Source organism: Electrophorus electricus, chromosome 26 (genome assembly GCF_041902795.1).
Source record: "Electrophorus electricus isolate QZ-2024a chromosome 26, ASM4190279v1, whole genome shotgun sequence".
In the NCBI taxonomy this organism is placed as follows: domain Eukaryota; kingdom Metazoa; phylum Chordata; class Actinopteri; order Gymnotiformes; family Gymnotidae; genus Electrophorus; species Electrophorus electricus.
Genome location: NC_137522.1, coordinates 1,520,001 through 1,546,163, shown reverse-complemented (window position 1 = coordinate 1,546,163; position 26,163 = coordinate 1,520,001). Strand labels below are relative to the sequence as shown.

Genomic DNA, 26,163 nt, shown 5'->3' with positions numbered 1-26,163 from the left:
GAAACTAAACTAAATCACATGCAAGCACATGCTTGTGTAATTTTATTAATACTTTGTGGTTGATTCATATTCAAGTTGGGGTCTATTTTGATTTAGTTGTTCATGATGCTATTGCATGTTTTGTGGAGATAGCTTATAAGAACACGATCTGTGTTTAATTTTGCAGTGATCGTAAGGTCTGGTTGGTTAGCTCAGCATGACATGGCTATCCTGTATTGATCTTTTGGGTTCAGTTAGCCTGCATCTTTCTGAATAACTTTCTATGCATCAGTAACTTTTTAATATGGTTTATTTAATTAAAATTTTTACAGTGTGATACAGGTGCAAGCATAATTTAAAGTAGTAGCATGCACAATGTCACTTGCATGAGTTAAGGCTAAGATGAATCAGAGTGCTACTATAATTATTACATTACATGCATTGTTCTTCATTTTAGGGGTAACCATGCAAATACGAAAACAGTATTTAGTGAAGCCACTTTGAATAAACTTTTCACAAAATTTTGACAACGGTGATGTCAGAAAAGAATCTAAGAGCATTAGTCCTTGATATTAAAGCTGCAGACATTATAAACCTCTTAGCTTGTGTGATAAAATAATTTTAGTGTTATTATTTGTGCTTTCACTTTCCAGGAATAACTGTACCAATACAGGCATAGAGTTAGTTTTTGAAATTTCTGAATAAGCCAAATTGATACATTTTTGTCTCATCCTTCTGGCAAGTGCAAATTCTTATTCTCAGCCTTCTATTGGAGGCCTGGTTGATTAAGGGGTTTAAGGATATTTTGCTGTTCTTGGGAATATAAGATCTTCTAGGAAAGACGTCATTAACCTCAGAATCTGTCGGAGAGACACTTTCACACGTTCAGCTAATGGGTCTCCTCCCTATATACATATATAACACACATGTAAATGTATAAAGCACTTTACTTGTATTGCACGGCTGAGGTTCTGTTTCTCTGGAAGCTGTGTGCACTTCCCTGCAATTTTAACTACACTGCAGTACAGTTCAGTTTCTTATCTGGAATCTATTTAAGTATATAATACCAATCTCGAATATTTATATATGTATAATAATAATATGAAAAGACAAACGATTCATGTTGAAAACAGAGAAGGTTGTCTTATGTTCACTTTGCTTTCATAAATATGAACTATGATGCCACATTTGTAACTGTGATGTCATTTTTAGTTTTTGTTGATTTTTCTGACCTTTTCACACAGCTGGAAATATTGGTACAATTTGGAAGCTAGGCGATGAGGAGTGTGGAGCAGTGAGTACTTTCTGTGCACCTGTGACTTTAATTTAGGGTAATTTTATCATGACTAATTAGTTTCTGAATCTAATACAGGTAATATCATGATTAATGTAAAGCCGTGACATGACATGGGGTGAACCTTTACTGAAACCCATAGTGTTGTGTCCTTTTATTAGCAACACCCATGTAAACATTTGACACTATCAATCGCTTGTCATTTTAGGTTGTTCTGTACTACAGTCGAAGTGTGAACTGTCATTCAGTTTGAATCCTGACTTTGTAGTTCCCTTGATAAACGATGATGTCAGTGGAATTAGGGTGCTGTATCTGGGCATGTCACATCTCACCCACAGAGGTGACTCGGGGTCCCTCTCAGTATTCTTTTAATATGGCTCATAATAGTGTAAATGTGGGTTAAGAAATGTTTACTGGTGATTTAGAAGTAGGCAGTGCTAAAAAAAAAACCCAAAAACAACATTAAAAGTGAGGCGAGCCCAAAAAAAATTAAAGTCCCTAAAATACTGGAAACCCACAACATTTTGCTAAACATCCATTTTACATCTTTGTTTAAAAAAACAAACAAAAAAAAAACAGTTATTTTTTTGACTTCAAAACAAGCGAGAGTGCCGCCATTCTAGTGCACACATTTACTGAACTGTTCTTGGATCAATGTGAGAAGGTAGTTTCTGAGATACAGGGGTACAGTTCCTAATGATGGAGCTTTATCTGTAGACCACTTTGACATTATATTACATAAGGAATTGCAGAGTATTTTTCCTCATTACATTAACATCTGTAATATTTTTAACACTGTGTAATACTGACGTATCTTGTCATTTCTCATGCTTCTGATTTGAAAAGAAGTGCAGACATTGGCCAGTAGGTGGTGCTGTAAACCCACGTAATGGAGGCTGTGAAGGGAAACCTCATTTCCATTAAGAGGAACATTCTGATCCTCACCACAGAGCTTTCATAACCGCATCATGTTAGTGCCAGGTACATCTTACCCTGAGCCATCTAGCTATAATTCTGCTCTCCGTGTGAGGAAAAAGTACCAATTGGAATACGGATGAGAGGGGTAGGGGAGACTGGGTGTTGGTGCTTTAGTATTATTGTTATTTGTGGTGTTTTTTCCAGATGAAAGATCACATCAAACAACACAAGCTTTTCTTCTCTCCTAACTTGAAATAGGCTGTTATATTTTTTTAAGAGTCTTTAGTTTGCATGAGTGTAACACACCCTTAATTAAACTAATGGCTGTTTACTGACTGCGATCCCCCCCCCCCCCCCCACAAATAAATTGTGCAGTGGTATCATCGTTATGAGAGGAGAAATGGTGATCTAAATGAAAATGTGGATGTTGTGTGTTTGTGCTACCCCATCAAGCTGCGTTTAGATGGCGGCTAGTGTTTACTGCTTTTTCTAAAAATAACTCAAAAATCACAAATTAGCAGAGCTCACGTTTCCTAATGTTCACTACCCTAAGTTGTGTTGTGTTTAGCCTGTAGATGCATACATGAACACGAGGCGGTTTTTATTCGTGTGCCTTTTAAAAGATGTCTGTAATACCTGGCTGAGGAGTTGTAATGAGACTCGAGTGCGCTGGCTGCCTGATGTGCTTGCGTGTTTTCTCTGAGTTATTTAATCCTCACAAAATATATGATAATCCTTCAAGCCTTCCAGAAACATTGTTAAAACCCGAGTGAGATGATTTCAGATGAGCTTCCCAATGAGGCCGTTCAGTTTAGCCTATTAGGGAAGAGAGTTTGAGCAGGTGTTTGAATTAGCTGGGCGACATTTGTACTCCCCTTCAGAATACATTGTCCTGGGCTAAATATTCACCACCCCCATCTGGCTCGGATAAGGGAGGGAGACGAAGTGAGAGGCAGGGCCGGTCTGGGAGATGGAGGAGTTCATGCTGCCCACAACGCGGGGGCCAACAGGGGAACATAACATGGCGAGGGTCAACCAAACGGGAGGCATTACCGCCAATTACGATGGCAGATTGATTCCTCGGTTACGGACAAGCAAAGAGCTGCTCAGGTGGAAGAGAAATCCAATGAGGACCTCAGAGGCGGGAGAAAACAATTCACACCGTCCTCCTTTTATTGCCAGCCTTGCACATCAGTAGCAGAAACAGCCCGGCAAATCCACTGGGAGCTTTCATTCTCTCATCATTTCGACCCCGCTTCTCTCCTGCCCTCTTCTGCCGTGTGCGGTGGAGTTTATGAATTATCCATCACCGGTTAAGGTGCTTTGAACCGTGTAGTGGGTTGAGATTCCTAATGTTCCCTTCTTTCACTTCAAGTGCATAGCCTGTTCACTTCTGTTTATTTACAGGATGGGAAATGAGCAAGCAAACTGAGGAAAAGAAGGGGGAAAAAAAAGAAAAAAGAAAACAGAAAGAGGGATTCGAAGGAAAATGAGAGGGAAGATGCAGTTTCAGAGCGTGTGTGCTTTTGGCCTCAAAGAGGTGAGAGGTCGCAGTGGTAGCTGCTGTAGTCTTATTGGTAGGCAACGCATCAGCCTGGTGCTTATTGAACAGATCCAATTCGGGAGAAGCAATTACAGGACCTGCCAGCGACGCTCATGGTTTATCACAACATGTCCGACCGCCCTAATGGTGCAGTTAACATTTGAGCACTCAACAAAATGAAAAGATCTGACTTTCCAAACAGCACCGAACAAAACAACAATACCAGAGTAACTGAGTGGAACTAGTAAGGTCCCGGAAATTACGCCAATTTCTCCATCATCTACCCCTTTTGATATGTATTTTTAAACATTTTTTACTTGAAATAAATTGTAATTTCTTATTTGGCTCCTGTCATGCAGGGTTCAAACAGACTGGCTGCGTTTTCTAAGTAAGTTGTGATGGTTTGTTCCTTCTGTCAGCTGCACTTATTTCCTGTTGTGAGGAAAATCATTCTGAAAACTAAGCTGTCGTCGAGACAGCGGGACGTTGTCTCTCCACCTGATGGGTCCGGCCTGCCCTGCCGCACCTCTGGGGGGGGAAGTGTGTCTGCCTCACTAAACCTTTTGAAGAAGAAGGGGAGAGGAAAAAAAAAAAAAAAAGGAATGCGTTGGACGTTTTGTCAGTACATCTCGATGCTAATAAGTGCATTAGACAAACTTGGTTGACTCCAGATGTGACAGTAAAATGTTACTGAGACATATGACTTTCTATAAATATTCTGAAATACTGATGGCTACCTCTGTGTGGCCAATAGCACACCGCTTGTTTTGAAGCAGGCAATGCCAGCATGCTACTTGGAAATCTGTCATTGTCTCAGATGGCTTCCTTTGCTACATGTCCATTATGCTAATTAAGCCTTAAAGATTATTTTAAGGTGCTGAACATGTTTTGTACACCTGTCAAATCAAACATCTGTCCATCGCCAGATGTTTTCCATGACGAAACTGAACATTTGAAGCATTATTTTCAGCAACAATAAAATAACTCAGTTTATGCTGTTCATAAGGCCAAAATTAGCTTATGATTTAATTGTACTGTAGCCTTTTCACATATGTGGCTTAGTAGGGTTGCAGTAAAGAACTGGGGGTCTAATATCTGATTACTTTATTACACAAGCAGCAGTGCGTTGTTTTGAAGTGCTCTTTGGTGGATTATTACAGTGATGGTTTGTAAGTAGGCCAGTGCTGTAATATAATGGGAGCACCTTGAGCTACAGTGGACCTATTTAAGTGACTGAGCTGAACAAATGGGCATGGTCATGACTGGCATGATGACGTTCTCACACACTCTCATGCACGCTTTTGCTCACTTGCTCCCCGGGTTGATCGGTCACTCACTCGCATACGCACGCACGCTCACACACATACACGCATACACACGTGCTCACACACACGCGCACACACAGACATGCATACACACATACACACACTCGCATGCGCACACACATGCTCTCGCACGCACACCCCCCCCACACACAATTTCTCTCTCTCATATGCACGCACGCTATCACTCACTCACATGCGTTCTCTCTCTGTACACATGCACAAGCATACACACTCATTCACTTGGCGTGCACACTCATTCACACTGAGGGGTATTGTTTTTCATAATGAGGTTCTGCAGCATGATGGGGTCTTCCACTTTAGAGATGGTAATAGCAGACATTCACCTTTGGGATGGGCTTTATGGTGGCCATGTTGCTAATCAATCAACCTTAATAGTTAGATGATTTATTATTATTATTATTATTATTATTATTATTGTTATTATTATTATGTGCTAAAAAGTGCTTTAGTGTGGTAAGTGTTGCACTGTTTTTCTTCAGATTTAGCAACCATTTACTGTTCTTACTGCCCTTAAATTATGATCAGCAGGGCTGATTCTGTGGAGAAAACCCATTTACTGACTTCTGCCAATGTGTTATTTAGTATTGGGCAGTGTGTACAAACAAACACAAAAAACCCGAGAACGAAGATGCTTGTTTGTTACTATCCAACTTTGCGGATATGCAGCCTACCAGTGGCTCTGTCTACAGGACAGATGCCACACATCACTCGCATGCCGACAGCAGGCCAGCTGTCCTGTCCTGGGGTCCCTGCTATGGATCTCTGCCACGTTGCTGGGCTCTGAGCTTGGCTTTGGGCAGACGCACGTGCTTCCTAAGAGCCTGCCCTGTGACTCTCGTATGCAGGACGATGAAACTTAGTGGTCATGGATGAACACGGCAGACCTTGAATTATAACCTGCCACTCTACACGTCTCCACTGGCGTAGTAGGTCAGGATGAATCATGCATTCACATGCTGTGAGAGTGATGGAGAAGGACGCCTGCTCCAGCGTCTGTGATGCTGATGACCACCGAACTTTACGAAAGGTGTGATATGGTTTTAGGATGGTGTTTCTTTCCCCTATCCCTAACCTCTGGTCCTGTCTGTCACTCCTTTGATGCACTGATTGCTATGCGGCTCCAGGCCTGCCTTTGGCTCTCTCTCCGACCCCTACCGTATCCGTGGAGAGCAGCTGTCAGCCCAGTCAATTCCCCTCTTCCTTCTGACAGACTGCATCGCCCTCCGGACGCAGACCTGGAGATTGGACCAAGTCCAGTGGTCCACACGCACAGACTGAAAGCAGGATGGATAGACGCAGGCAGGCAGACAGGCAGACGAGCATGCCCTGCTCGTGTGGGATTATTGGCTGCAGAGATAACAGCCAAGAAAACTTTGATTCTGTCATGTTTCTCTCTCTCTCTCCTCTCTCCCTCTCTCTCCATACATACATACATGCATACATGCATCTCACACACCCACCCACACACACACACACACACACACACACAGAGAGATAGGTAGGTAGCTATAAGTATTATACAATTGATGTGTACATGCACAGTATCCTTTGAGAAGACCGTCCAGTGTCCAAATCAAAATGATATTCCACTCCGGTATTTCTGCTCTTGGTGAATGTTGGTGAACTTCTGTGTTACTGAAAACCAAATCCAATTACACTATAGTCTGAATAAATCATTGTCATCTCTCTACACTGGGAATAAAAAGACGTACATCATGTTGGCGCTTGTAGATTTTTCTGCGTGTGCTTATATTTTTTATGTTGGGAGCACCAGTGCTTCTTGGCAAAAGCTTCCATCAGAACTGTGGGATGCCTTCTGTCCTGAGTCTGATTGCTTCCCGTCTACACCAGACTTGACATCCAAGGTTAAGGCGGTCTATGGCAGGTGGCTGTGATTGAGCGTAATAGACTGCAATTGACATGATTAGCACCTCTTTCTTCTGTCAAGGTGCTGGTGGATTGATTTTAATGTCGTCTTCTCACAAAGCTCCGACTGAAGATTGTGTTTGGCATTCACATGTCTGTGGCATGAGATGCCGTTCACGCTGTCTTCCTTCTCCATACTTCACCCCCTGCACCCCTTTTGTTCAAATCTCAACGTCCTTTATGCACCTGGTTAAGACTTCACTTGTGGCTCCTGGCTGACAGCGGTGAAGGAACAGGCTGTAACTGAAAGATGATAGATTATTAGAATTTTAATTAAGGACAAAGTAGGCCTTGCACCTGTCTGAGTGTAACACGTGAGACGTGAATAAGCGCAAACTCATATATGTCACGTGCAAGTTGTGTCTATCTTCCACTGCCTGATTCAGATCACTGCACAGGTTTTGAGATGGACTGGGAGAAAGTATTTCCTAGTAATTCGCAGTAGGACAAACTCAGGATCCTGCTAAATGGATATATCAAACACCATACAAGATGAAACAAGCAAAGTTTTATAAGTTGTTAATTAGCTATTTTAACTATACTGTATATTGTGTAATTTGACTTTATTGTGCATGGATTAGGTTTCATGCCTTAACATATGAAATTTAATTCCCCCAAATGTCACACAAAGCAGTTAGGATAAAAGAACATCTCTGTCATCTTTGACTTTGACAGAGATGACCTTTCATAGAAAGCTGATATGATGGATGACAGATCACAATGACCTAATAAACACACATAATTATTAATAATGCATGTCCATGAAACGGACTAATGTTGCTAATTACAGCGATAAGTCGTGATAATTGGACAGGTGTAATGAGAGAATGGGAAAAGAACGTGGTGAATATGGAGGTTGCGATTTAGCATGCAATATTTATTCATTTATTCATTAAAAATGTTATTTATTTAATTCTGTGTTCAATAAGGACTTTGCTGCAGCCAGCTTGTTTCTGTTCAGAGCCCTTAGCCCTCGACATTTGCCCCCTCTATTTTAAGAGAACAGGGGAGCTGGCTCACTCCCAAGATGAGGTTTGTAGTGACTTGCCTGGAATGATAATGCAGGTTTCTGAAAGTTTGAACTTCTTCTCAAGGTACCTTGCTTGTTGCTGGTTCCTTGGCTTTAAAATGGAAAACATTTACAAAACAATCCATTCAGACTAGTAGGAAAGATGGTGAAGGCTATTATAAAATATCTTCCGTGTGTGTGTGTGTGTGTGTGTGTGTGTGTGTGTGTGTGTGTGTGTAAATGAGCTTCCAGAGAAACAGAATGTTTCAGACTGGGGTCCTTCATCAGCTGTGCAAGCAGAGTGCTTCTGAAACAAAATACTTCTCTTTCTCTGGAAACTCTGTGTGCTTTAATACAGTGTTGAATATCTCTACATCTCTGACTACAGTAGACTGCAGTTACTTACCTGGAATCTTCTTTGGAGATGTATAAAATTATAATATCCCTTATAGAGTGGTTAAGAATTAATCTTTCATTATGGGTACTTTTGCACCACTGACTAACACACACTACCATGAACTACCCTTGGGTGAAAAAATATTACCTAATATTGCAATAATTTGCTTAATATCATAAATGGATAAAATTCATTGTTACTTTCTGTCCCTATCATTTACTTCGTATTATTTTTTTTAATGGCGTTCACCATTTGCCTTTGCACAAGCAGTCTAATCTGTGGTTAGTTAGAAATGTATGCAATTGAAAAGATGGCATTTAATTTTTGTTCCCATAAACATGACACAACAAACTAATTAACTGTAAGTAGCCTATACATTTTTCAGAAGTCTGGCAATCAATATTTGGGTGCATTCAAATTAAACAAAGACACTCCAGTACACATGAACTCTTCCCCAGTTCCCAAGTGGAGAGTGGAAAATACTTGGCCAGAAGAAGGGTTTCAACATGTCAGTTTTGCAATATTTTGGTTTCAGTTCAAACAAGCACTGAGAACTGGTTTAGATGTTAATAGTGTTACACGAAATAAAAATACAATCTCAATACCAACTCTACCTGATGCCCACTGAATTTAAGTTGCTGTTGAGAATACACAGAAATTGTGAGTTTAGTTGTTGGCCTTTTCCCCTAGAATTAAGGTTTTGTTGTCTAATTGTCCGCCACTCTCCCTCTGAGATGAAGCATCAAGAAAAGGGTCACGTGACTGAAACGATGAAAGGCTCTGTAACGCTCACGTAGGGTGCCACTCGACTCAATTAACAATGCCTAATATCGTTAACTCAATTAGCAATGCGTCAGTGTCGTTAACTCAATTAGCAATGTGTTAATATTGTTTATTGCTATAATTCTGGAGATGATCACTTCTTCTCTAAATTTACATCAACATCCAAGTTTAACTTGAACTCTGAGTTGTCCTTAAATTATATGAGAGTTTAACATTTACAGAATTTGGCAGACACTCATCCAGAGAGATTTAAATATTTATCAGGGTTATGGGGCATGTACTCCCAGGGTATTGAACCCATGACCTTGATAACGCCTTCGCCTCGCTCTGCTCTATCAGGCTGGTTACAGGAGCACTTGGCTGTCTGTTCTTCACTTCTTCTAATTTGGCATCTTTCGTCCTGTTTCGCCACTAAATTCTCAGAAGTAGAGAGTTTCTTATCAATGCTGTTACCTGCACACACCCACACAGGCACTCCGAGCCTCAATCCATCTCACACAGACAGACCTGTCAGCTGCCAGAAACGATCCATCAGGGCAGCAGAGTGTAGTGAGGGCGCGTGCGCACACTGGGGAGCGCACATACGTGTCTCCCGTACTGTTTCAGAAGTGTCCAGCAGCCACAGCCAAGATGCACCCAGTAGAAATGAGTATAGATATTAGAGATTTCTTCACTAGGGATTGCTATTTAGGCCGGGTGTTTCTTGGCTTTTAAAAAATTGTACGTGCGAACAGCACTGCAGACTCATTTATGTGGATGGTTGGAATTGTATGCCCAAACACTGAGTGATTTGTAGCCCTTGTTGTTCCCCAGTTAAGGGAATTTTCTGCATTTCCCTCCTCCTTTCCGTCACTTATCCTGGTCCTATAGAGTGCGTGCAGTGCTGTTGCTAGTTGTGTTTTACCCTAATGAAGTTCAGTATGAATTACTTGCTGTCGTTTTGAGCAGAGTAGATCCTGCCTGTGTTTTCTAATGAGCTGTCAGCCACTAAAGTGAAGGTTCTTTTAATAGGTCTTAATGCTGTCAGGGGCCATTGCAATGAAAGACATACTGCATCAGACACTGTTACAGAGGGTGTTTAATGATCCAAACCCTTTGTTTGTGTGTGTGTGTGTGTGTGTGTGTGTGTGTGTGTGTGTGTGTGTGTGTGTGTGTGTGTGTGTGTGTGTGTGTGTGTGTGTGTGTGTGTGTGTGTGTGTGTGTGTGAGAGACCTGAATGCTCGTTATGGCTTGCCCTGAATCCTTGTACCCCTGTGTGTGTTACTCAGCAAGGCTACCACACCATGGCGTGGGGGTCACCCCCAGCAAACATGCTCTATCTTAAAGATGAAAACACATGAATATGCTTATTTCTTCACACAGGCCATCAAATCTTCTCCCTCTCTCTCTCTCTCTCATGTGCATGATCACTCACCCACCCACCTCACAGTATATCTTCCATTTCCCTTTTTCTGGGTCTGTGGCTATACTGCAGCTTGCCTTTTCTTGCCCTGTGGGCAGAGGTGGAAACTGACCAAGGTTGTCCAGGTCTGGGTTTGTTGATCCCATTAGCAAACTGAACTTGCCATCCCTCATTCCACACACTTTTAATGAGAACCACCTACTGTCTGACTCCAACACTCGCTGACTGATTTTGTTTTGCTCCTTCGGTTTTCCTTTAAGTAGAGACCGCCTTGTCTCTGAATGCTGCCTGCAATTCCATATTGATGAACGTCTCGTTTGATGTCTGATTCCAACTTACCTCCCATCAAGGGGGTTTTGTGTGTCCAGCTATGTCAGATGTCAGAATAATCAGGCACAACGTCAAGCTGGTAGAACAGCAGCTAACGGATGTTGTGGATGCGGCGAGCGCATAAACAGCTTCCTGTTGTCTCGGCTGTGTGTGTGTGTGTTCGTAGCTCCGTGCGTCTGTGTGCGTGCGTTTATGTAAAGATATCTTAATGATTTAACTTGCTTACTCTCTCGTCAGAATGATTCAGCAGTGGGGAGGCGTACAGGTTTGTTTTGCTGGTGATGAGTTGAATTGTGCAGATGGTGCGGTGGTGGGAGGTTGTGGAAACGGCAGAGGGAAGTCTGTAAAGGAATACCAGTGGGCGAGGTTCGCCACCGCCAGCCGTCTGCGCCAATGAGAGTCTTCCTTGTAGTGGGAAGTTAATTAATTTCTGAAATATGACTCCTCAGCCCTGGATTCCTCACAGCGGGGTCCTTGAACCCTGAGCTTTTGAGTTGTAGCGCCTACTAGATTCTTGGCTTGTTTTTGCCCAGAGAGCAAAAGCACAGCACTTCCTCACTACTTGGAGTGGACTGTTGCTTTGGGACAGTTGGCTCAGTGCTTTCTACCATTCTCCATGCCTGTTTTAATGCTACTTTAAAACTAAGTCTGCATACTGTGGATAAATTGGAGTTGGACTGTGGTTTATAAACCACTCACCCTGGGCCATATTGAGTTAAATGCATATACTGAGGTGATAATACTGAAATTGCACACATTGGTATTCAGACCTCAGAATTATCTCCAGACCAGCTCAGGGAGGAGTTGGCCCAAAGCAAAGGTGTTTCTTTTATCCAGTTTTCAGACTGAGCACAAGTTTCTCTCATACAATATCTGCTCCAGCGAGTAGCTGTATTAAGACCACAGACTGTCGGTTTGTTTTAATGACAATGACAATTTTTCGCTCTGAAATTCATTTTTGGCAATGTAAAATACTCAAAATTCTGGAATACCTTTCTAAAATATATAAACATGACATTATAATGTAAAGGCTACATTATAGCCTTTAGTCAGGGTTAAGGCTACTGTAATGGATAGGTTTTCTGGCACACATAGTACCAAACAATACTACATATTTCTAGCTCATTCTGGGAATGTTTTGAAGTGGGTTGCTTCTGTTTTATTAGTTTGTACTGTGTACTGCTGTTGATTCAAGTGCTGTTCTCTAGGATGGGCACCAGTTACTGTGGGTGGATCTGAAATGGTTAAATTTGCAAAGATGGCAAATTAGCCATCATGTTGGCTAAAAAGGTGCACGTAGGATTGGCCTAATATCACTACTTGAATCTTGTCATATCATTTGTATATCTCTTGCTTTTAGGCTACATAATTTTGCAATTATCAACGCATTTCATCCACAAAATGCCATCTCCCTTATCAGTTTGCATTTTCTGACACCTGTTTTTTTTTCTTTTCTTTTCTTCTTATAAAAGAGATGCTGTTTTAAAGGATGAGATCTTAGAAGAGCAAGTTTTAAAGGTGTGGCCTAGAGGCACTGAGGAAAAACCCAGACTCTGAAGGCTGTATAAAGGAAAACCCTCTGGCAGCCTCAGAGGTGAGAACCGCATGGAGCTAATTTCAATAGTCTAAATGGGATACAAAAACAAGTCAGATTAAATACCCTCTTAACACACAACCTTCCCGCATCTCTCTCGATGCATCTTTTGAACCAAAAGGAGATGAACTTGGTCTCCAGCTCAGACCCACATTATATACTTATTTACTCGATATTGCGCATTATTGGGTAATTCAGACTTGTATAGCTCCACATTATGCTGCAGTTCAGTGAACTGGAACCACGTAATTTGTTGGTCTTGTGGTGAGCTGCAAGATTATTTTCAGCAGTCTTAATCCTGGAAGCGTGGCTGGAGTATGCCCAAAATTACGATCTGCAGCGTTGCTTGGTATGTTGCATGTGACTGTCATACGTCTTGCTATAGAGCTCAAGTGTGTAGACAACAAGGCTAGGAAATAATTAATTCTTAAGATTTAACATTTTGTCCTGAGAAATTGTTATGAAATAAATCAGAAGAAAACATATTTTAAGGAAACTGGGTTGAAATACTGTCAGTGTGGGGAGAGCTGGTGTGATAAAATGTGTCTTTGTTTCATAAGAACAAATTCATCATCTTCCAAAAACGTGCTGCATCCGATGAACTTTTGCCATATGGTTTGAATTGTGATCCTCCTGATTTCCTGTCGAAGTACTTCTTCACAGATGTCTCTGTGGCAACAGCTACTTTCTCTTAGGAAAACCCTCCAGAGAAATCACCAGGTCTGCCACAGTTTTTCTTGGTCGATGAGCCAATCTGATTTCACACGGTTCAAAAATGGGGGGACGCTCTCTTGGCCTTTAAGGTGGACGTTGCTAGGGCCATTTTAACAAGGTGACAGGTTGAAGTCCCCATTCCGTTCGGTGAATGTACCACGGATCTTTCCAGACCCCTTCTGCTTTGGGATGGTCCTCTTCAGGAGTGTCTGCTCAGCCTTGGCCCACTCCAAGTTGCTGCCATTTCTAGTGGACACATTATTGAAATGTTTCTGGAGCAGCTGGACCTCACCGTTAGTATAATCAGTTAGGTCGTCACGCCAGTGTTAGGAGGTTCGGCATGCGTACAGCCGCAAGGATTCAAACCTCTCCCAAAGGCGGGCTAGAACATCTGCCATAAAATGCTTTCTGGACCATTTCAGTTTATTTCCAGAATCGTTATAATTCAGACGAAGCCCTCTCTGTATGCAGCTTTCACAGGCTTATCTGAATTTTGGCCTAGCGTACGTGGCCATGTCTTTTCATCTCAAAACCCACAACCCTGCGCCCTCTTTGTCAGTGTGGAAAAAGAAGTCTCAGGGCTTGCATTTGTTTGTATCCACCTTTTAACTTGGGTAGCTTCTGTTTAATTAATGTTGGTATAGTGTGCTGGGTAACACTGCTGTCTCTGCTGTGGCTGACTGGGGTTCAAACCGCACCTGGGCAAGGCTCCTAACACTACAGTTGTCTACCTCTGTAACTTGACTGAAATTGTAAGTCACTTTGGAAAATGTCATCTGGCAGATGCGTGAAATGTACTGTTCACTTGATCCTTGGTTACAGATTCTCTCAGGTGTGTGATAACTGCCTGAAGTTGAAATCCAGGTCTTTTAGAGCTCTGTTAGTCATTTACATATTGGTTTCCATCCACCACTCCAGTAAGTGTCAAGACCCATTTCTCCAACATCTTGGCTCTCTGGTCTAGCTCCCAAGTCCCTCAACTGACTCTCTATATATAGGTATATAAAGAGAGAAACCTGTCAACCAGAGAAAACGTATTACCAACACCCCCCCCCCCCCCCCCCAAAAAAAAATAAACGATCCAACTTGGATGTGTAAAACAGACATGTCCACATTAACTGTAGTTCAACCACATTTTCTGTAGCTGTTATTTAGTCTACTTATTAATACTTATATACAACCCTTGTAAAATTGCTCAACCAATTACTGCTCTAGTGCCGGTGGTCTTGTTTTTTATTTAAAATATCTGTGCGACACTGATTGGGATCTTTTTGTATGTGTAAAGCAACATTAGTCTGTAACTACACATCCATTCTTAATTAAAACATGGAAAAAGATGAGCGAAGATGAGAAGAGAAAAGAAATAAATGTGAAGTATATGCAACTGGATAATTAAATTGCAAACCAAGTAATTGTTATTTAAGTGTAAACTAGAGCAATACACCAAAGAGGAATCTGCTCGGAAAAATACACCTTTATTATATTATATACTAGACTAGCTTATTGGTACTAATCTTTCACTGGGTGTGAGTGAAGACTTATGCTTTGCAGAGGTTCTCCTACTGCACTGAACACTAGCCACTGGACAACAGGCTGTGCAGTTAATTTAGCTTAACTGAATTTGCACTCTGGTTTCTTCATCATCACCAAAGGTTGTAATAATGCATTTCTTTTGGGAGTAGACTGGGTGCACCACAATTAAGCGTTTGCAGCTTCAAACCCATCTGGCTTGCGCTACCCGTCAAATGAGAGTGCTAACGCCTCACATGAATTTTCAATGACCGATCTGGAGTATTTAGCCTTGGGCTGTCTATTTGCAGGCAACCTGGTAAATCATAACAATTACTGCAATGCTTTTGCTGTGTTAAAACCCCGTTCAAATGAGTAAGACTCAGGCTGACACTGAGCAAGGTTAGGTGAGTGCCAAAAGTGTAGCCATGTGTGTGACATGTGGTTCAGCACAAGCATACCTTTAGGACTGCACAATGTACTGTTTATGAAGTATAACAACTTTGGACTTTGAAATGTTCTTACCTAGAATGCGGCAGTTAGACCTGTATGTTAAAAAAGCCCTTTAACATATGGGTCTAACATTTCTTTTATGTATTCATTTAAGGCTTGTTTACTGCGAGTGCCAAGACCAATCTTGGGTATTCCAGTTGAGTATTCTCTGGGATGAATTATGATGAATTATGGTATTCGGATGATCCACTGCAGATAACTATAATTGGACTCTAAATAATTTTGTTTAAAATAATGTCATGCTGACATTGTTACCCATATCACATCAAGCGTCCTCCAGTCTTTTTTGTATCGAATTGCAAGTCATGTTTAGGAATCAAATGAGCGGGTTTATCTTTACATCCTGTCTTTGGTCAGTGAGTTATCACAGAACAGAATGTGATTGCTGGCACTTAGTTAAGGTTAACATAACTAGTTACTTTAAACAGTATTTTGCATTTAGAGAGCATCACTGTCTCTCACTAGTTTTAAAATGAAAAATTAATACAATGCTCTTGGATTCTACCGCCTACCTTTTTTGTAAATGGTATGTTTTGTTTGCCACATTTGTTTACATCTAACAATGTCAATATATTTCAGCTCCATTAATGGTGCAAGGCTGATTTTGTTCTGCACGGGCCTGACCTGCCTGTTACACATGTGTATTTGACAGTTGCATTTACCACCTTTTGAATTAGTAGCGCATGTAAATGTTTTGAGGGTGACTATGAAAAAATTTGAGTGATTATTATTATTATTATTATTTTTTTAAATGTTTGCCTTCTGGAATAGGTTTAATATGTTTGCACGGGATGCATCGGGTGACTTAAATAACCGATCTTGCAGGGCACCACTGAGGGCCCAATGCTACGCTGGGGGCCGACAGTGTGAAGGTTTTTTTGTCCGTGTGTTCTTGTACGCTTTTGTAAACAACATAAGCAAAGCGTTTCTGTGCAACGCTAATGCATTGTTTTGGAAGTCCACCGGCTCAAATTGACAGATTTGGTCAGTGCAATTTGGTCGTCAATCCAGCGTTGAGGTGCTACTGCCGCAGACGATCATGTCACAAAGGAACATTGCTTATTTACTTCTGGCCAGTTTCCCCCCCCCTTTTTTTTTGACAGGGGAGTTTTTCTAAATGCTAGTTTGACTTTTCCTTAAAAAAAAAAAAGACTCAGAAATGGTTGTGAAGTTGAGAGATATAGGATATCATGGAAGTAACACAATATAGCAATATAAACTAATTATAGTACAATAGGTGATGCATGATACAATTATATGTAGAAGTAATATACATATGTGTGTGTGTGTGTGTGTATGTATGTATATATATATATATATATATATATATAAAATATTAAAAACTGATATATATACACCAGTATTAACATCTACAGAGAGCAAGAGAGAATATGAATCACATCACTAATGGGCACCATTCATTGGACTGGAGAAATAACTCACTGAACACCCACTGAAATTCCTCCTTCTTTCTATCTCCCACACACTCTTCCTTTTCTCTCTTTTTCTTTCTTCCTCTGTCCATTTCTCTCTCTGTCTTTTTCTTTCCTGACACATTCTCTTTTTGTTCCTTGTTCTTTTTCCACAGAGTTCCTAAATAGAATGCAAATGGTAATCCTAGAAACTATGTTGACAGGTTGACATGTACTTCCATCCTTGTGGATTTTATGCTAATTAAAAGCAAAAATATTGATTGATATCTGTAACTCCGTTGTGTACTGCACTAGCATTAGGAAGCAAAATGTAGTCTAACCTTTCCCGGTCAACACATTCACGCCCAGATGGGAAATGTTGGCTGCGGGGCTTGGTTCAACTCCCACATCAATGCCACATCCATTGTTACCCAGTGTAAGTGTGGTAAGACACACTCTTCTGGCTTGTCTTAATGTGAGTTTGTATGCGTGTCTGAGAGATGGCATGTCTGAGCCACGACATTTCAAGTCTGCAAGTTCGTGTAAGGGAGAAAGCACAACAGTTAGAGTATGAAATTCTTGTGTAGGGTGGTTATGTGAATTTTTCATGAGATGATGCTCAACTAATCAAATATCAGGATGACAAGTTTCCCTGGAACAATGTGTGCTTGTTCACCTGGCTCTGCTTTTACCTCTTGTTAACTAAACTCTAAACTGACATGACTTCCTTTTTTAAACCCTCTTTTTTTTGTGTGTGTGTGTGTGTGTGTGTGTGTGTGTGTGTGTGTGTGTGTGTGTGTGTGTGTGTGTGTGTGTGTGTGTGTGTGTGTGTGTGTGTGTGTGTGTGTGTGTGTGTCCAAGTTGGAAAGGGCTTAAAATTATGTTTGGTCATGGGCATTTTTATTGTAACAGCTTTCTCAGTCAGATAGGAGCATCCTCATTGCTTGTTCACATCACGTTTTCATTCTCTCTCTCTCTCTCTCTCGCTCCCCCTCCCTGGACTCCTTGACTACTCTAGTAAACAAAAAAAAAACACTTGTTGTGCCTGATTAGCAGTAATACAGTTTGGACAAGTTATACTGCAGCTATTTTGAATTAATTTGGTGAGAGTTTTCCCTCATCGATGTGGAGAGATTTGTGGCCCCCATACGTACTTGAGCTAGGGCCCTCAGGGAAATCAACAGTTAACCTGTGGCAGGATTTGTCATTCTTGCCCTGGTGGTCAGGTATTAGCAGCACTGCAGGCTTGTGTAGTACTTGCATCCTCAGCTGAGGTGCTTGGGAATGAGTGCTTTGTCCCCAACGGACCCTCCTTCCCTTTTCCCAGTGGTTTAAATGCACCGCTTCCATATGCATAAAGTTTATTATAGTACTTTCATTGCTTATGTAGTATGCCCTGCATGGTGTGTGTCTAATGTATCATTTTTAATTGATCTAATTATTCTTTTTGAATATGCAACAGCAGATATAAGGCATATGTTTTAATGATGGGGGGGGGGGGACGACACTCTTGATTTATCAAATGAAGACCTGTTCTAACACCCCTTTTCTCTTCCCTTGCTTGTAGCCCTTAAATATCCGATCACTTACTGATGATGTGGTAAGATTTCTCCTTCATTCGGTTGATTTCTCGCACTTTTAATTGTGTATGGAAAGTGCAGTGCAAATAAATTGGTTTGCCTTCTAATGCCTTAGTGCGTCTTTCTCCAACATCAAACAACAAAGTTTGCTGTGATTCTCTGTATATGGTATTTGGGTTAATCCCTGAAAAGAAACTTATCTACTAACTGTTAAAAGAAAGTTGATTTATTATTCTTGATTTATTATTATTATTATTATTATTATTATTCTTTTTTGATAGCAGAATATTTAAATATTGCATGCTTTAATTGAGATGGTATTGACATGAAGAGCTGTTGTAAGTAAACAGGCCACTGAAAACATGCACAAGTTTCTTAGAGCGTTGAACAAGAGATTGGTGACAGCTACTGTTCTTGTGTTTCCACTAATGCTGTAAAGGTTCTATTAACAAAAAGCATGTTTTGACCTACTCTTCATGTAAATAAGGCTCATGCCAATGTATAGGGGTGTAACGATACACTCTCTCCATGATTCACCATAGTGGATTAATTCATGATATTTGAAACTAAAAATTTAGAAGAAAAAAAAATTAAGTGTGGAAACAATGCAATACACATTTTCTTGTGTAAATAGTTAAACTAAAATAATCTTTTGTCCCCTGCAATTAAAATAAATTAGGAGCAGAAGTTTACAATTGTAAACAAAATGTACTGTAAACAAATATATGGTGTAGCTTCACCATATATTAAATAGCCAGTTAAAGCCTTCCTTTTTATTTCTGAAGCATAAATAATGCAAAATGCTGTGCAAATATTAAACCAGAATATCTATTCACTTACAGTTAAAAATAGATACAAAGAAATTTGATGGAACATTGGTTTATAACATGCTATAGTATCAAAATGTGCTATTGTAACAGCTTCGCCATAGTACGACCTCTGGTGCTCAAACTGCACGTTCTGTTTATCGTCCATTGTCATAATTCTGCATTGTCATGAATCGTGACACAGTGTATCATTATAGCCTTAGCACTGTCTTAAATTCATATTGATGGTAAGTGTAACACATTTCATTGGACACTCTCTGAAAATCTATTCCGGATTATATGGGGCAGTGGTAGCTCAGTGGTTAATGTACTTGACTAGTAATCAGAAGGTTTCTGGTTCAAGACCCACCTCTGCCAAGTTGCCACTGTTGGACCCTTGAGCATGACCCCTAATCCTCAATTACTCAAGTTGTATTCAGTCATAATTGTAAGCCGCTTTGGATAAAAGCGTTAGCTAAATGCCAATGCAATATTGTATTTGAGGTGATGAGTTATGTGATTGATTGATTGATAGATATAGTTAATTGTTCTAATGTCTTGAGGGTGTGGAAATTGTTCAGCAGTTGAACACATTTTAATAATTGATTTTTAAGTGATCAGTTGGTCTTGGATCAGAGTTTCAGGCTGAGCGAGTGATTGGATTGGAGAAATACTCTTCCCTTAATCGTCTTTCCGAGCCGGGTGGCACGCATGTCCGGCTACAGTGCCAGATGCTTATCTTGCTCCCTATTTATTTCAAGTCGTAAGAGAATCGTGAAAACATTGCATCACATGGACTTTTTTGTAGCAGGTAATTAGTTCTTAGACTTATTTATAAATAAAATAAAGTAAGAAACAATTAGTAAGTAGTTTGTTTATTCATGTACCACTGAACCCATATAACTTTTGACCCTTATGAAATACATGGTTGAAAGATGTTTGAAACACAATCTTCCCTTCTCCTCCCGGCCCTGCAGGTGTGATGATCAGGTTCTGAGAGCTCTTCAGCATTGCCTCTGGCGACCCGTACATTTGTATACATTATTATTGTGTTACAGTTTTGATTGCTGTGTTTTAATGCACAGGATAACCGTGCTCGTGATCCTGTGAATACTGAATGGGGAATGTGAGTCTTCGCGTTTATATCCAGAAAGCCCTTCTTTTTACCATGGCAACCGGGCAGGGTTTGATTTGAGGTTAGATAATATGAATTCAATTTATAATGAGAGAGAGTGATGAAGTTCTATAAAGATGGTGACTAAAAATGTGTGCACAAGGGTGTGTCTGATTTTTAATATCAAACCCATTCAATATTGAGCAAATGTATAAGTTAAGGCACTGAAATAAGCCAACGTGACTTATGTATTCAATGGAACAATTCAGTAAGAGTGAAATGTCACTGACAGACTCTGAATTTGAGTGTTGTCGTCTTGAGCCTTATGTTCAGAGCAGAGCATTTATTAAACCTCCACAAACCTGGTATCAAAGCTCACCATTTGGTTCTGTATCTCCAAGCTGTAGATGACGGTAATGAAACGTTTTGAATATGGGACCATGGGTCAGCCAATAGATCGGCCAGTCAATTTAAACAGCACTGGGTCTACTTATCAATGGAATTCAATGGCCAGTTCTCACTCGCTCTGCAGATAGCAACACCCCTGGCATTTAGCGTCACAGTCGTCTTCACCCCGCCGCTTTCTGCCACGTCTCATTCCGCTCTCTTTCCTCTGGACTGTCCCATTTGCTCCTACCGTTCATCCGTTCATCAGCCTTTCTCTGTCCTAGACTCCCTCCATCCTTTTCTCCTCTTTTATCCTACCAAGCCTTCTCCTCTTTACTCCTCCTATCTGCTGTCTTCCTTATTTCTTAAGCTCCACTTGTTTTCTTAAAATGCGCATTGTTCGTTTGCTGTTATCGATTGGCATAAAAATGTGTTTTTGTTTGTGTTGGGTTGGTATTGATTCAGGTGGTCTCTCGATGCCAGAGGGAGTGTAGACTCTGGAATAGGTTAATCGGTGTTATTATGTGTTTGGCTCATTTAGCGCATGTGCTCCAAAGCCAGAGATTGGGGGACTTTCTACTTGATGGACGGAGTTGGACGAACAAATACCAGATATGGTATCATGGTACATGATAATCATTTCTGGACTGACAGATTAATGCTTTCTTTATAACTAGGCTGGGTAATTTCATTAATAGATGAAACAAAGCTCGAGGCAGTTTCTGGCAATGGCAGTGTTGTATGGAGGTAAATGGTTTTGGTGTATGGAGCTTTCTCAGGTGTGTTTGATGTGTGAGGTAATGGAGAGGGATTCTTGGGGGCCATGGGGCTGGATATGGAGGGGGCTGGGGGGGTTGGAGGTGAGGGCAGAATTGCTTAAGAGGTGCCTGATGGAGTGAATAGGAGAAAAGAGGGGAGTGGACCCATTAGTAATAACATCAAAGGATCCGTCACAGACAGGAGAGGGGGGAGAGGGGACGTTGTGGGTGAGTGAGCTGTAGCCGCATGGACACCTAAACAACCCAGAGAAGCACTTCATCATCCTGGCTGAGCCTGTGTCAGTGCCTTATGATGTCTGCTGCTGCTATCAAGGTGGCGCTTCCACGTCTTTATTTATCTGTTCTCTCATAACCACGGCTGAATAGCAAACTGCCTCCTTCCTCGTCTGGGGATGATGATGCTCTGTGATTTAAACCGATCTGTGTCATCATTCAAAGTTATGCTGGGCGCCTAAGGGCAGCAGCACAGCAAATTAGACCGACGGGAACGTCGACAGGCATTACCCTCCTTGCTCCTAGGTCCTTCCTTGCTAGACCCCACCCGGACCTGCAGCGGTGACACGCCACATGCCCCCCTCCCGATCCTGTGACACGCCCCATGTCCTGTGCCCTTTCATTAATTTCATTAATGTTGTTGCATTGTTTCATTAATTTCACATCAGAGACAGTGCTGATTATCTGAGCACTCTACTCCTTTCTTGGTGAGAAAGCGGGTGGCTTCCATGAAAATATTCTTCAAGATAAGTGCCAGTAATTTACCCTGTTCAGAAAGAAAGGGAAGGAAAAATGAGTGAAAATAAACCACCTACCTTATCACCCAACAATGACATCTCAATCCCTAACTCCCTGCAGTCACCGGAGGGGGAATGCAAGCACAAGAAGCTCCCTGACAGATCTAATCCAATTAGGAAATCTTTATCAGGGATTATGTGATGGGGAGTACCCGGGGCAGGTATCGATATCAATCGGTGTAGGGTTGCAGGGACACTGCAGGCTGAGAATGTTTCTCAGGAAAGCAAAAAGACTCTTGAGACTTCAGCCCATTAACATTACTGAAAGGTATGGGTTTTTTTATGTAAGGATCATTATTTACTAATAATATTAATAAATATTGTTCTCAGCATACTTATTATGGCCATCTTCATCGCTGATGTCTTCCATCATCATTGCAGATGTTATATCCGGGTGCTTTTCTGTGGGCTGTGAACTGAGGCAGTGATGAGACAACCTTTGCACTAATGACCGATCTGTTCTGGTGTGATCCTACTGACAGATGGACCGATTTGCGAGCATCCGTATGCCGGGCACCAAGAAGGAGAGGCCTCACCTTCCCCACGTGACCAAGCCCACCGGCGCCAGTGATTGGTCCAACTCCTCAGAGTTTGAGGCGCTCTCCTCCAGGATCACCTCGGAGAAGGAGATCCTCGCTCTCTTTGAGAAGATGATGGTAAGCTTGGAAGTCCAAACGACTTGTGCATGTCCCTGTGTGATTGGTCTGAAACAGAAGATAAGGTTTCAGATATTCGTCATGTCAGTTTATATTATGATGTTCATTAAAGTCTATTTTGCTTTTTTGTTTTCCTTTGCTTGCTTGCTTTATTTAAGAAAATTAGGTTCTGGGTGAATTTCTTTGCTGTTTATTCAAAAACCCGTCCAGTATGACACATGATTCGACATGTTTCATTAATCCAGTACACTGCTTCAGTCTTTAGCCTTCTCTCACCAGCTGAGCAATTCTTCAACAGTTTCATTCTGACAATGCACTTATTTTAAAAACTTCAGGTTTGGTTTATTATTGGTCACTTATCATTTTAACCATATTAAGATTAAAATCCATAGTAAATGACCTTTTAAAACATCTGAAGAAATGCGTATAGCTCTTTTTGGATTCTTTTTATAAGTTTTGTTGTTGCCTAATGCAGTGACTCAACATGAGTGTCAGTCTGGTTGTGATGTATGGCTTTCTGCGTATTATCAGAGATCTTATAGACAAGTCCTCTCGGTGGCCATCTTGGCAACACCCCTGGGCAGTTATTTCAAGTCCTACAAAACCAGGCTCCTCTGTCTCTGATATACTCGAACAGTAGCTGAAATATCATTTCAAATACAGATTTACATAAATCTCAGGCACGAGCTAAAAAGAATGGCACAAAAGACTGGGCTCTTTTGCTCTAATAACCCACACAAATATTTTTCAGGTCGTTCCAGCTTTTACTCATGCACAACAAAAGGGACAAAGATTTGCGGACACCGAATGTAGAATATGATGGGCCTATCTTTTTTCTGGCTACTCCTTAGCCCGACAAGACGACTGATTCTTTTTATAGAAGGCGGGACTTGTGCTACAGCTGCCATGTAGAGAATTATGAGCTTTCCAATCATTTTTGTAGCCAGTGGCTGTTCTCCTTGTGTTAGATGGTTCTCCCTGTTTGTGCAGACTCTACTGAGTCTCCCTGTTTTACCCTTCAAATTAAATGAATATAAGCCAATGTCTTAATGCACTGAATCTCTGTCTCTCTTGCGCTCTTGTTCAAATTCGTTATTCATATATATATATATAAATAATATGCACGCTAATTTGGCAGTAAACTGTATGAAGCACAATTGGGATTTAATCAAATTTCTGTTAGTGCCTTGCTTGCGCACATTTTTCTGTTTGTACACGGCCCTTATGACTGTGAAAGCCTTTTGTACCTTTGTGGGCGTGTTCGGCACCCTGTGTCGCACATCTCTGAGCCGCTACAGAAGAAGCTGTTGGGAAGTGAGGATGAGCGTGGGCACTGGGGGCAGACACATGGTCGTTAGTTATGGCGCGCGGGACTTTGGATTCATGAGCGTGGCATGCGGGCTGACAAGGTGCAAGGCGGTAATAGATGCCTCTGTGCCTCGCTCTGCGCCTCACTCGTACCTTAGCCTCTCGTCTCGCGCAGGCGCCACCGCCCTACCGTGAGTCCGTGACAGCTCTCGAAATGCTCTGCTTATCCATCACATCACGAAAGCAGTGTGAAATGCAGAAAAGTCCAAGGCAGAGGAATCAAGTTAGCGGGCGGACTTGGAAGGTTCTATTCAACAGCTTTGAGCTGATAAACAATACTATCAGACATTTTGATCATTTAAATTAGGGAGGATATTAAGCAGCTTATTGCACTGTTGCTTTTTCTCTGTTGCCATGTAACTTTTTTTTAAACAGCTTCTTTATTTCACCATTCTCTTTGTAGAAGCATTTAAATCTATGGTTAGTTAAAAATGTATACAGTAAAACATTCTGCATTTAATTTTATATTTATAGAAATTATTTATTTTTAAAATGTCCCTGCTACTCATGGCATGGATTTTCGAATAAAACAATGCAACTCAGTACCCGAGAATTCTTTGGTATAGAGTAAAAAAATATTATGATAGCTTGATCAATCAATACTTTATTGATCCCAAAGTAAATTTAGCAACCAGTAACATGGTACACATCAATAAAATGGAGACAAGGAGTACACCATGTTAGGCACAAACATTGCGGAGTGATGTGGAATACCCTCAAGTACCCAATGTACAGAGAGATGAATGCACAGTCAACACGTTTACATGCGTGTGCTAATAGGCACTAGAGCAGTAGTCATATAGTGTTTAGATAAACTGGTGTTCCGGGGCACTGGACTTCTTCCCAAATGTCCCTGACAAGCTGTGAGGTATGTGAGGTGTGCCTCCCCCATGTACAGTGTATGTACATATGAAGTATTTCTCCAAAATTTACATTATGTACATATATACATACATATGAGTACATATACTCTTATCTTATAGGTATCTGTGCAACACTTTTCTTGTTATTTACACATATACGTCCTATATAAAATGGACAAGTTTGTCCAGAAGCAGGGTGTGAATGTGCCAATATTTTTGTTTTCCCAACCGAACGTGGAGGAACACACCCTGGAGAACATGAGGAATATAGCAGTTCCTGTCTGAAGTAGTTTGTATTAAAACTTTACATCAGTAATGACTGGGAAGCTATATAGAGAAATCAAACCCCCTTTTCTTTAACATGGTAATGTTTGGTTCTTTGTTTGTTTGTTTTTGTTTGTTTGTTTGTTTTTTAGATTTACTGTGATATTTCTAACATTTGATAATCATGCGACGTCATGCAAAATGTGCAACACGGTATTCATAAAGTAACCGTGGCAATAATTAGTGTACTGTGTCAACTTAATGTTGTGCTAAAATCATGTGTGTTAACACCTATCAAAACCGGTATGTAAATGACTTCGTGCATATTAAAGACCAACGCCCAGAGACAGATGATTGCTATCCGCAGTCATGAAACCAGTGGAACACAGAAAACTGGCAGTTTATATTAAAATGTGATGCGTTTGTAACTTTCACCAAGATGGGAACTGCATGGCTGCGTGGAGTTGATGACTTTATTACATCTCAATCACAGAAAAACAGCAAAATCATGTTTCTCCTCAGTCTAAATCTGTTTATAATTTCTTCCTTTGTAACACACAAATTTGAAATTCTTGTAGCAGAAGTTTGTGGCATCTTGCTTAAACAAGTCACGTTCCTCTTCATGCGCTACTGTAGCAGTTGCTGTGTTTGCCGTCATGCTCACTCCAAACATCCTTTTAAAATAAATTTATGATTAGCTAAATGGATGTGTGCGCCGAATTTTGATGTCTTGCCTGTGTGATCAAACATTAGAGAAAAGATCACCCAATCCACACTGGCTTCTTACTGGGACATTCACTGTCGGACAGGATCAGACGGCGTGCGTCCTTTTGCGGAGTACGCTGACGTCATATACGGTGCTACCACATTTTATCATTTGCACATC

At 41.0% G+C, this 26,163-nt stretch overlaps 1 protein-coding gene across 6 annotated transcripts in view; it reads left to right on the top strand.

Moving 5' to 3' along the window:
- Positions 1 to 26,163, top strand: part of diaph3 (diaphanous-related formin 3) — a 295,832-nt gene that overhangs the window by 2,922 nt on the left and 266,747 nt on the right. For all 6 annotated transcript variants that reach the window (XM_081708221.1, XM_081708220.1, XM_081708219.1 and 3 more), the window contains exon 2: positions 22,609 to 22,782. In XM_081708221.1, the coding sequence (XP_081564347.1) occupies positions 22,609 to 22,782 (174 nt within the window). The remainder of the gene's footprint in view (positions 1 to 22,608; positions 22,783 to 26,163) is intronic.